Source organism: Cebidichthys violaceus, unplaced genomic scaffold (assembly GCF_023349555.1).
Source record: "Cebidichthys violaceus isolate CVI_PGR_0920_01 unplaced genomic scaffold, fCebVio1.0.p SCAF_14, whole genome shotgun sequence".
Lineage (NCBI taxonomy): Eukaryota > Metazoa > Chordata > Actinopteri > Perciformes > Stichaeidae > Cebidichthys > Cebidichthys violaceus.
In genome coordinates, this window is record NW_027176307.1 from 1,304,276 (window position 1) to 1,315,484 (window position 11,209).

The 11,209-nt window shown below is 40.3% G+C and overlaps 2 protein-coding genes across 3 annotated transcripts; both read left to right on the plus strand.

The window, feature by feature from the left end:
* Positions 1 to 912: 912 nt before the first annotated feature.
* katnbl1 (katanin p80 subunit B-like 1) lies at positions 913 to 6,389 on the plus strand. Of its 2 annotated transcripts, XM_068708415.1 has the most exons (10): positions 913 to 1,066; positions 1,628 to 1,753; positions 1,899 to 1,936; positions 2,141 to 2,423; positions 2,562 to 2,677; positions 2,775 to 2,825; positions 3,143 to 3,232; positions 3,446 to 3,550; positions 4,363 to 4,456; positions 5,775 to 6,389. In XM_068708415.1, exons 2-10 carry the CDS (start codon positions 1,745 to 1,747, stop codon positions 5,805 to 5,807), a joined length of 819 nt encoding a protein of 272 aa, XP_068564516.1. In that variant the 5' UTR covers positions 913 to 1,066; positions 1,628 to 1,744; the 3' UTR covers positions 5,808 to 6,389. The 2 variants fall into 2 exon arrangements, with proteins under 2 accessions (XP_068564516.1, XP_068564515.1); XM_068708414.1 differs by lacking the exons at positions 913 to 1,066; positions 1,628 to 1,753 and having other exon boundaries at positions 1,899 to 2,423.
* Positions 6,390 to 7,636: 1,247 nt separating this feature from the next.
* emc7b (ER membrane protein complex subunit 7b) lies at positions 7,637 to 10,720 on the plus strand. The gene is made up of 5 exons (XM_068708418.1): positions 7,637 to 7,990; positions 8,760 to 8,879; positions 9,005 to 9,143; positions 9,523 to 9,603; positions 9,877 to 10,720. The coding sequence occupies exons 1-5, from the start codon at positions 7,752 to 7,754 to the stop codon at positions 10,027 to 10,029; spliced, it is 732 nt and encodes a 243-aa protein (XP_068564519.1). The 5' UTR covers positions 7,637 to 7,751; the 3' UTR covers positions 10,030 to 10,720.
* Positions 10,721 to 11,209: the final 489 nt, after the last annotated feature.

The window sequence follows — 11,209 nt, forward strand, 5'->3', positions numbered from 1 at the left end:
AACTGGTGAGGGTCCAGGCTGGCTGGGATGTTGTTTTTGATGTGCTGGAGAACCAGTTTCTACAGAGTGCCACAGGGAAGTGACTTTGTAGGTTCAGGGTGTCTGTCTTGAAGCAGGTGGGAACACTCTCCTGTGACTGATATGTTGAAAATGTCACCGATGGCATTGGCTGGTTAGTGAATGTTATAGTACACAAGCAAAGATGTTATCGGGCCCGGCAGCTTTACTTACTCACACTCATTAGGGTTTTTCTCACATCCGCTGTGATACTGACAGCGGCCGGTCCTCTGGAGACACGGCAGACTTCTACTCTACTGTACTTTTTACTCCATTACATTTGTTGAACAGCGCTAGATACTTGCCAGATTACAATTCCTCATACCTTTCCTGTCCAGTAGAAAAACATGAGCCTCCAAAGTTGGTCATTTTGAATTTGAATGTTTTTTGATAAACTGTAGGATGAGGTGTTTTTCTGAGCAGCAGTAGTTCAAATTAGCATAACTTTGAAGATCGACTGCGGTAAAAAGCAACGTATATGAGAAACATTAATGAAGCAGTCATATTGATCCCAAAACATAATTTATCACCTTTTGATAGTCTACTTTAAAAACATTTTGTTGTTACATCATTTTACTTAAGTAAGGTTCTGAATGCAGGACTTGTAGTGGAGTATTTTCACAGTGTGGTAGTTCTGTGAATACTCGTCCCTCTCCACTGAAGACTGTCACCCTTCACGGATTTAAATATTGTTTGACACCTGGAGTGTAGAGAACACTTCGCATGCCTTTCTGCATTACAGCCTTCCTGACACTGGGTGGCGCCATGGCGCACTTGGATTTTAAATGTGTTTCGTAATGTCCAGCAGTCGTCGCTAAATATCCAGCTTTTCTTTGCCAAAATCTATCCCACAATCCCCACACACCGGCGGTGTATTCATTTGAATGATACAACTCTGAAACGCTAGCGGGACCTACACAGAGAAGAGTGCTCTTTGAGTTCTACCAGTGTTTCACGTTTTGGATTTACACACCTGAGGAGACCCAATGCGTCTCAACAACATGAACAGGTTTGTTTACTGTTTAAATGGTGGAAATAAACTGCAGTTTATGAAGCCATATGCTCCCCGAGTTGGAAGGCTAACTAGCCAGCTAGCTCGCACTAGCGGCCCAGCTCGTTACTTTCAACGTCTCCGTGTATCCTTGATAGTTGAGCTAAACGCTAACAGTTAAAGCTAACTACTAGTTCTAGGCTAACTAGCTAGGAGCATACGCTGACTTTGAGCTAACGGACGTAAGGAAATGTTCTGTTGTATTCGTCGGTTGTCCATATTTGTTGCAAGACTTAAAAGCTACTACTTGAACTTTAATGAACACGGGAGGTTTGTGACGTTTGTTGTAGCTCACCTAACTCACGTTAATACTTGTATCGCAGCAGCCAACGCCTTTGTAACTCAAATATAGCGTTTTTGTTTTGTTTATCTCGTTTGACTGTCTGCTTTTATTCTTTTTGAATCGCACTGCTGCAGGTTAAATTAAAGGAAGCCAACCTGTTTATGCCACAATGTGACTTTGGCTCTTCCAACTCCTGAGTTGTCTCTTCTGTTTTCCCACAATTGTTTATCCAACAGTGTCTCGTATTGTGGAAGCTGGTGAGCATGTCTGGCAACGAGAAGTCCTAAAGATCAACCAAAGTAAATCCATATGGCTTTCTGCAATCCTGCCTGCATTTTTCTCCTGAAAAGAACATGAAGCAGGTATGGAGATGTGAGGGCAAATGACACGTCTTCTTGTGTAAATAATTCTGTTTCTTAAATCCTTGTGACTGTGAAAGTACAGTTCAGTGGTGTTGTAGAAGTAGATATTGTAGTAGTGGCTTCATCCCCTATCCTTTCGTTTTAGGTGGATATTATAAATAAGGAAGAATTAGATAAAGAAAGGTGAGTCTCTGATCCACATCTGTGGGATTCATCTTAAATATGATCACTCACTCGCTCTGTGTCCCACAGATATTCCCTCTCAGTCACTGGACCATTAAGGCACCTTTCCTTAACCATTATCACCATGTCTGTGGCTATGAATTTAATGGTTTTCCAAACTATGACGGCTTTGCCTCTGGTCCATGACGACTTTGCTCTCGGCAGATTTCAAGTCCACTACGGAGTACAGAGCCCCGGCAAAGCAAAGCGATTGTCATCTTGCAAGAGGAAGGGTTGTCCGTTGGTGGAGGTGGGCTTAAAGCTGCACCGCAAAACATCAGATGTAGGCCGTGCCCGTGAACCCGGCATGGCCAACAAAGAAAATGAGCTGACGTGCACCGATGATGTGCGGGGCATGCACTACAATGACAACTGCGGGCTCCCTGTAAACTCTACAGAGGCCTCCAAGATGGCAGGGGCCAGCTCCAAGTACAGAGACTTCACTGAGGTGAGATAAAAAAAACAAAAAAAAACTGATTCTCTGTTCAAGAAAACAATAGAACCGATTCTTTCTTGAGGTTCATACAATTTGCAACACTTTTGCCGACTGAATTCCCTTTGTGCATCGTTTGTCTTTTACGTACAGCTATCAAAGGACCATGAAGCCATGACTCACGTCCTTTTTGGAAGGAACCTCCGACTAAAAGTAGCCCAAACGCTATGGCGAAGAAATGCCAGTGAATTAGTGGCCTACTTAATAAGGTAAAGCAGTGACGGCTAATACTGCCTTATTGTGGTCTTTTGTAAATTCCTCAATCGCATAACATGCTTCATCTGTAATACTTTGTTGGTTTCACAGAATTGAGGACACAGGGGTGCTGCTTGACTGCTTACCTGTCTTAACAAATAAGTGAGTCTCATCGGGGCGTATGATGCACAATAGTTCAGACCCGTATGAAACGAGATCATGCAGCATCGTTATAGATGGAACTCATTATTTTATTGATTAATCAACCTTTTCTCAATGAATCTAAAAGTCGGTAGAACGGCCGACAGAAGTGAAAAATGTGCAGCATTGTTGTTCCTAGTCCACGTTCACAGCTCAAATGTCTTTTTTTCGATTCAATGGAATCGATTGTTTTAGCTCCAAGCAACATAATCTAAATCATGTTTTTTGGAATGATGTTGTTATATTTATGTGTTTTCTTATTTTTTTTTTCCTGTCAGCCTTCAAACTGAAGCACCATGTTTGTCACTTGGCTGCTGCGTTGACCTAATGCCCCTTGTGAAAGTGATTCTTGCCAGTAAATATGAAGAGTAAGTGTCACTGAGTAAAACCTGTTTACTGTTTTAGTCTTGAAGACAGTTTTCCATTCAATCAAGACGCTTCAGCCGGTGAGACAAACTACCAATAAACTGAAGTGAGAACCGATGAAGCCTCTTTGACTAATGACCTGGAGTAGTTTAAAAGATGTTTTTAACATTATGATTTGACTAACTTTGTCTTTTTTTTATTTTATTTTTTAACAGAAACATTATGGTGGGTTTACACTGGGTTCAATCCGTCATCAGGAAATGGTGGCCAGAACTTTCTAAGAATGAGAAAAGACTGCGGGACAGTCCTTCAGAAGACAGGTGGGCAGTGCATGCTTAAATACAACCAAATACTTTATGACACAACCAATGTACATATTTTCAAACTCTGCCTCATTTTTTTTTAAGGTTTTGATTCTATACAACTATTTGACAATGACAAAACAGTTCAACTGATGCACAATACTTCACTGGAAATGCTGCTAATCAGCACAGTAGAAACTGATACTTTACCTCAATGACTTTTTATATTATGTATCATTATTTTACCTTTTACTAATACTGCTCCGGCTCAATATTGCACCGTGCTACCTGTTGCCTCTTTTCATTTTCCTAAGCATTCACCTTTGGCTGGTTTCCGGGCAGATGTGCACGTTGGTTGCGCATCATAATGCTGCTGTAGCGAACACATTTCCCCTTGCGGGATTAATAAAGTCTCTATCTATCCATCTTTCTTGTGTTACTGCGATGCGTGGCTTTCTCAGAACAGAGTTTACAATCAGCTGTGGACACATCGCTGTGTCTTTTCAAAGACAGAAAAGGACAAACTCAAAATGCCATCGAAGCAATGTATTCACATCCACCACGGTTAGCCTTGTGATTTGACCACTGTGCACTTATTAACAAAGTTTTCAGTGTTATCCTCTTTGAACTTTGAAAAAGACGTCTGTGTGCCTCACATGTGAACGGAATGTTAATTCTGGGATCATAATGAGTATAAAACTGTTACTTGTACAATAGATATTCATCAACTCAAACGTTTGGGTTAATGAATGTCTGAAGTTATTATTTCTGGTTAGAGCTGATGGTGTAGTGCTTCTGAGTTTACCATGTACCTGTTTTGTTTATTGCAGGAATATTGAAGTCATGAAGCAGAGGCTGAAGGACTTGTGGAAGGAAGGGGCCCGGTTATGTTTGGTTCCAGGATCTACGGGAGAACTGGCAAAGGTGAGAAGTATGACATGTCGGTACGTCCCGGGGATTTCTGTTACGACGCCTGTTCAGAGCGGGCTGAATGCTCGGCCTGTGGTGTTGCTGCTTTCTAGAGAACCACTCATGCGAACAGCTCAACACTGCAAGCTACTTTCTGTGTACTGCTACTTTAATGGAGAACATTTTAGTACTTCATTTACGTGACAGAGAAATGATACTAACGTTGCCGAGTCTAATTTGACTCACTAAATGTAACAATTAAATCCTGAAGCATTATTCATTTAACTATCCAGCGTTTTGCAAAGATCCACCTTGAACAGGTGTTAAGTACAATGTGCTGATAATGCCTCTCTTTCACTCCTCACTTGTGGTAAACATTTGAATGCAGGACATGTACTGTGTGGTTTTGATAGTTTTACTTCAGGAAAAAAAAAAGAAGTTTTGAGCACCGTCCTTCTTTTATCACTGCCAATACCAACATTCCCAGTTAGAGAGAGGGTGAAAAGTAGAGCAAGACAGTTTTTAACTGCGGACAATATACTGGATTTAGAGCCCTGAAGCCCCGCCCCCACTGCTGAACGCAGTGCTGTTTGCGAGTTTATACAAATTGTATGAATACTGAATGTTTTTTGTGTCTTAGTTGCACCAAATATGACAAAAGCACTCCCTTGGGTCCCACGCAATACACTCAGCAACTGTGAGGTAGATGGATGAACACGTCTTGAGACGGACAAACACAGATTCCTTTATTTATAGTTGGATGCAGGAGTTGTTGAAGATTTGTCACGACTGAGGAAAAAGTAAAAATTATCAAAAGACTTTTTTTTAGCTGAAGCACAATTTGTTTTCCTGTTATTGGCAAAACTAAATGAATTGTAAACGGTTTGAGATGAACATTGTGTCACAAGCTCCTTCTGTTTGTTTCCACCCTCTGTTGATTTTGGGTGGACACAGTCAACCACTCCCAACCCTAGAAAAACAAAAACCTATGTTCACCATAAGCTGACTAGCATTTGTATGAGTTGAATTTGTTTTGTGGTTCATTTGCTTCCATCTTCACTTCCTGCTTCCTCCTGCCATTTCATATGACGTTTTAACAGGAATTACTGATTGTAAGTTTTAAGTATTAGTTGCAGAAAGCCAAATCAACTTCACATTTTTAAAGTCAGTGTTTTATGAATAAGTCATCCAGTATGTTATGTTTGTAATGGGGAATACATGGATGGTTTTAACAGCTGATAAAATGTAAAACAAAGATTAGTTTAATGTGTGCAGAGTGCTGTTCCACTGGCTGTTACAACAACGTATGTGTTCTCTCCTCTTCATGTTGCAGGCCATCGAGTCTTATCTATCACAGCTGCCCTGACGGTTGTCATTGTAGCTCCCTGAGGATGTGACCACTACTGCCGGATCATGGCTGTGTTTTGAACTGATAGCGACGCCAGAGAAATGGACCGGTTCATTCGGCCTCTTAAACTCAACCCCTTACTGGGGACTGAACTTGACAATTCAGACGACTCCCTCGGTTAGAGCTGGAGACTCTCACAGCGGGGCGGAGAGAGCCTTTCTGCAAAAAAACAAAAACACACAGCCAATGACTGCTTCACATTGAAGTGGACCTTGTGAACCTTGTGAAGGGGCATATTTAGTGGACCTCCATGAGACTGGGGTGTAACGTCGCTCTATGAAGTGCCAAGCTCTTTGTCTCTCACTACATCACTCTTTGCCATGGAATGCAATTGTGGACGTAATGAATGCTCGGCTGGTTTAATGTTTTTTGCGCCTGGGTTCTCTGGAATCATGAACTTGAATCTGCAACAGTCTTAAGTTATTAGAACTCCTCTTGTTTTCACTTTGCCTCTTCATATGACGTTTGACTGTATAACATCAATTGTAAAAACAAGTGATTCTTTTAATCTTCTTTTAAATAAATTTGATAAAAATCAGATTTATTCTTTTACATTTGTTTTATTGTGTGTGTGTGTGTGTGTGTGTGTGTGTGTGTGTGTGTGTAAAAAGGTACATTAACAATAACAAATGAATGTGTGTAAGTAAACATACTTTCCTGTTCCCGTCTGATCTTGCTTAATTGCTGAATAAGTCATTCATAGTGGCCAAACTAGTTATTCAGCTATTTTTGTTTGTGGTTAGTGCCAAAGCCATGTAAACAGGCTTTGGTTCTGGTTGGTGCACTTCCTTTTTTTTTTTTTTTTTTTTTATATATATAACTTTAATCAAATTAGTTTTCATTTTCTGTTTGGGAAAACAAAAGTGTGTTATCGTTTCAATAATGGAAGGCCAAGGCATTAAAGAAAATAGGACAGGAGTAGTAAAGGCAGGTTGAATTATAGGAGTAAAAAATATATACTTTGATACTTAGTTAAATCTAAAAAAGTATGGGTATTCCTAGAAAAACTGCATTTGGAAATAAAAAGACAGATAGATAGATAGATATATACTATATTCATCCCCAGGGGGAAATTTGTTTGAAGCAGCTGCAAACGAAGTTACAGAGTAAACATACAAATATAAGTATGAAAAATGCTCAATATATACGCCATACAATAAAATAACAGAGCAGAACATAATCAATTTAAAGAAAATAAAAAGTGCAAAAAATGCAGAGTATATACAATAAAATAGTATTAAATTAGCTAACTAGGTAAACTACGCAGTAGTGCAAGGATCACCAACAGCAAACAAGTGCAGCGATGTTGTAGTCAATTGGAGGAGGGTCTGACCAGAGGTGATTTGTTATAGAGTCGTATTGCAGTGGGCTGGAATGTTCTCCTGTATCTGTCCTTGTGACAGCGGAGCTGGATCAGTCTGTTGGAGAAAGTGCTCCGCTGTCCCTGTAGTAGGTGGTGGAGTGGGTGATCCGGGTTATCCAATATGGATAATAATTTCTTCAGTGTCTTCCTCTCCACCGGATAATCTAGTTTGCAGCCAATGATGGAGCCGGCCTTCTTAACCAGTTTAAGTCTGTTAAATCTGTTGGTGTCTCCGGTTCACGTTACAAAATCATAACATTTGCCACAAAATAGTTAACATTCAGATTATGGTAGTCTTTTCTCTAACTGACAGCTTTAAATTGTTTTATAATGTTAAATGTCCACAGGAAAAAGTACTGTACATCAAACAACTTAATGTGACTGTCGAGTTGTACAATAAAGTTGTATTTCAATGTGACGTCATTCTCCGCAGCTACAGCTGATGTTTCGAGTCTTCCGGTCCTTCTCCAAACTGCTCTTGAATACACATTGACGGACATACCGTTATACCTCATTTTAAGTTGTTAAAGACGGACAATATGATCTACAGGGAAAGAATACCGCTGTTATGGGTTTTCGTGCAGGCCGCGGTCGTCGTAGCGTGGTGTTTCACTGACATCGAAACGGGGCCTGGCGCAGGTGTAACGTTATCGAACCAGCCGAACGGAGATCGGTTCAAGATCGAGGGAAGAGCGATAGTTCCGGGGGTGAAAACACAAGACTGGGTCTCCACGGCAAGAGTCCTCGTGGAAGGTGAAGAGTACGTGGGATTTGTGAGGTAAGAAACAGCCGCAGTTGCACCTAGCTAGCTGGCTAGCCTGTTAGCGAGGATAGGTAGCATTAGCATGGCCAGCTAGCCACTGATGCTAACCGCACGGCAGCAGTTGTCGGCAGTTGGCATGTCCCAAACTAATTTACTGCTTAATAGCTGTGAATGTGACTCGTGCCAACCGGGACAACAACACAGTTACTTCATTTTTACTTACCTGTCACTGAACTTAGTTGTTGTTTTCATTGTGAGCTCAGCCAGGCCTCTCGGTCTCATGGTAACGAACGTTAGCTGTGAACACAACAAACCTTGGCCACAAGAGACGTGCCTGTTGTTGCTGTCTAAAAGCACTGATATATAGGTAGTACTGTAGCATTATAATTTGCTGCGTATCCGTTTTATCCAACTATCTGTAGTACCGTTATGTGGATGTTGTAAATTAATAAACCGCAGATTCCAAATATAATGGGTTAACCATATAAATGTACTCCACTTGAGAGTTACTTGACAGGCATTTGGGAGATGGCTGATCCTATTTCCTCAAATGTTAACCTAGATAAACACAATCAGTTGTTAGTTTATTATGTACACCAATCTTAACTTATAATTGATATAAATGGGGTGGACAAAAGACTGCTTCACAATATAATGCAATCGAATTCAATAGCTCCACATACGACGGTGTCAAACATGTCAATAAAGTCAAATCAACACCTCTCTCTCCCTAACACTACTGAACTTATGTGCAGTCTTAAAAAATATCCTATTGTTGTTACAGAACTGATGGAAGTTTCGCTGTGAATGACGTCCCTTCAGGATCCTACGTTGTGGAAATTGTCACCCCTAACTATAGATTTGAGCCAGTACGTGTTGATATCACATCCAAGGGCAAAATGAGGTAAGACTATTCTGAGGAAACAAAAAAAAAAAAAGAGCTTACATAAATGTCTCACATTGCATATTTTTCAGCGTACTGTTTGAGAGGCATCGCTAACCCACTAGTAACCGTGTGTCATTTCACAGGGCACGTCTTGTGAACTACATCAAGACTTCAGAGGTAATTCGTCAGCCATATCCTCTTCAGGTCAGGGCTAGTGGCCCTCACACCTACTTCATGAAGAGAGAAACCTGGGGCTGGACAGACTTTCTCATGAACCCAATGGTAAACAAACAACTACCTGATTATATTGCACTGAACTTGCAGAATATGTATGATGTAAACTAGAGTTCCTTGTGGTCAAATGAGTTTAAATTGAGGTTAGTGGAAATTTCGAGTTATTTGAGTGAGCAAAATGCAGAGAAGCAGGGACAAAAACTTGTTATTGTTTTCTGTGCTATGCATATCATTACCTTGCCATGTGGTGTGCAGTACACAGAAAGGAAAGTTAACTGCTTTTGCACAAGCAAGATGGTCATCAAAAGTTAGTCAGTAGTCAAACCAAACTGGGCCTAACATGTGCAGTTGCTGTTGCCCAGCTATTAGATAGCTATTGTGCTTCTGGGTGTCTTGTTCAATTGTGTCGTCTTTGTTGCTCCTGCAGGTCATGATGATGGTTCTGCCCCTGCTGATCATTGTTCTACTGCCCAAGGTGGTCAACACCAATGACCCAGAGATGAGAAAGGTAAAGACTCCATTATAGCCTCAGGCGTTATTTAAAAAAAATAGTGTATGCATTGAGTTTATCATCATCATTTATAATGTCGGTAGTCAAAGGAACACTTGTATTGAATTCATGATACCCTGTCCTGGCCTCAACTTGAAGTGTGAGTGTATCTTAATGATGAAAAATGACAGTGACATCGTTTTTTGTTTTTTTTAAATCGGTGAGGATTTTTCCAGAGTCCGTCCCACTTCTTCATCTACAGCTGTTTACATTTCACTGCCGTCTTTACAGGAAATGGAGCAGTCCATGAACATGCTGAACCCCAACCCCGAGCTTCCAGACGTCTCTGAGCTCATGACCAAGCTCTTCTCCGGCTCCAAGGGCTCCAGCAAGGCAGGCAGCAGCAGCAGCAAGGGCACCAGGCCGGCCGTCAAGAGGAGGTAGTACTGCACACGTCCCTTCAGTCTGCCTAAGGAAGCTCGAGTTACGCCATGGAAGCAAGATTTTTAAGTGTCATTTCCCCTGGGTCTATTGTACAGTTTTCTTTATTATTATTATTAGATGTTTTAAGCACATCTTGATTTCTAATGTGCTATTGGAAAGGTTCTTACTGCACTGATAGAAATTTCTTAATCCCTGCAAAAGCTGTTATCCTTAATTTGCTCTATGCTTTCTAACTGTGGCCCTTCTACTCATCCATCTTTTCTGTGCTAACCCTCCGGTGTGCATTTTTCCACTGCTGCTAATTCCACTACCTAAAAGAGAACATATATACAGAGTTTTTTTTTTTTTTCAATTTCAGTAATATGACTGTGAATGAAGATTAATTGAATTTTAAGACTGATAAATTCTTATTTAAAAGCCTAGATGAATAAATTACAATGGTATATAACAACTGTGTTTTTATTTCCTTTTTATTTATTTTGAGAGTGAACACATGGTCTTCTCAGTTTTTTAATCATTGTGCGGTGTACTGTATGACCGGGATTCACATACAAAGGTAATGATTGGCAGTTAAAAGGAGGAAAGAGCTGTGTGGTTGCTTCAAGATCTCTAGAGTGTAACTTTACTTACTTTTAATAAAGCGGACGGTAAAGTCCATAATAATGTAATAATAAAATGTGTTTGTGATAAATGTTTTCACTACATAAGTCATTTAATCATAATTACAACTGGGCTAACTCCATTTGCGGATGAAGACCTGGTTATATGGTTGAAATCTCAAGAAAAAGCTAGTAAGTTGACATTAAGTTGGGATTTTTTTCTTTTACTATAATGGTTAAGAATGTACTTTGATGCATTAAGACGATGGTTCCCAAGCTGAGGGTTGAGGCCTGTTGCAGGGTCCCTAGATTAAGATAAAGTAGTCTTCAAAGACTATTAAAGGGATACAAAAATTATTTAAAATGGCGGTGCAACATTGCCGACTCTGAAGAGGACCCACTCCCTATTTAGATATTTAGGGCTCATGAAAACACAATTCTTAGTGTGTAAACACAAGTGATTACACACTAATGAAAACAATGTTCTGTTACATTCAATTTCTGCCAATAAATCCTACTAAATGTGACATACTTTACCTTTTAAGGGTTGGGTACCTCTGCTTTAAGCAATAATGCTGGCA

Excerpts from the sequence above, each read along its gene's own strand:
- emc7b (XM_068708418.1), top strand. The coding sequence starts at position 7,752 with ATGATCTACAGGGAAAGAATACCGCTGTTATGGGTTTTCGTGCAGGCC. Across the intron at positions 8,880-9,004 it reads ACATCCAAGGGCAAAATGAG|GGCACGTCTTGTGAACTACA; the intron begins GTAAGACTATTC and ends GTCATTTCACAG. Across the intron at positions 9,604-9,876 it reads ATGACCCAGAGATGAGAAAG|GAAATGGAGCAGTCCATGAA; the intron begins GTAAAGACTCCA and ends CCGTCTTTACAG.
- katnbl1 (XM_068708414.1), top strand. The coding sequence starts at position 2,061 with ATGTCTGTGGCTATGAATTTAATGGTTTTCCAAACTATGACGGCTTTG. Across the intron at positions 3,551-4,362 it reads GACAGTCCTTCAGAAGACAG|GAATATTGAAGTCATGAAGC; the intron begins GTGGGCAGTGCA and ends TGTTTATTGCAG. Across the intron at positions 4,457-5,774 it reads CTACGGGAGAACTGGCAAAG|GCCATCGAGTCTTATCTATC; the intron begins GTGAGAAGTATG and ends TTCATGTTGCAG.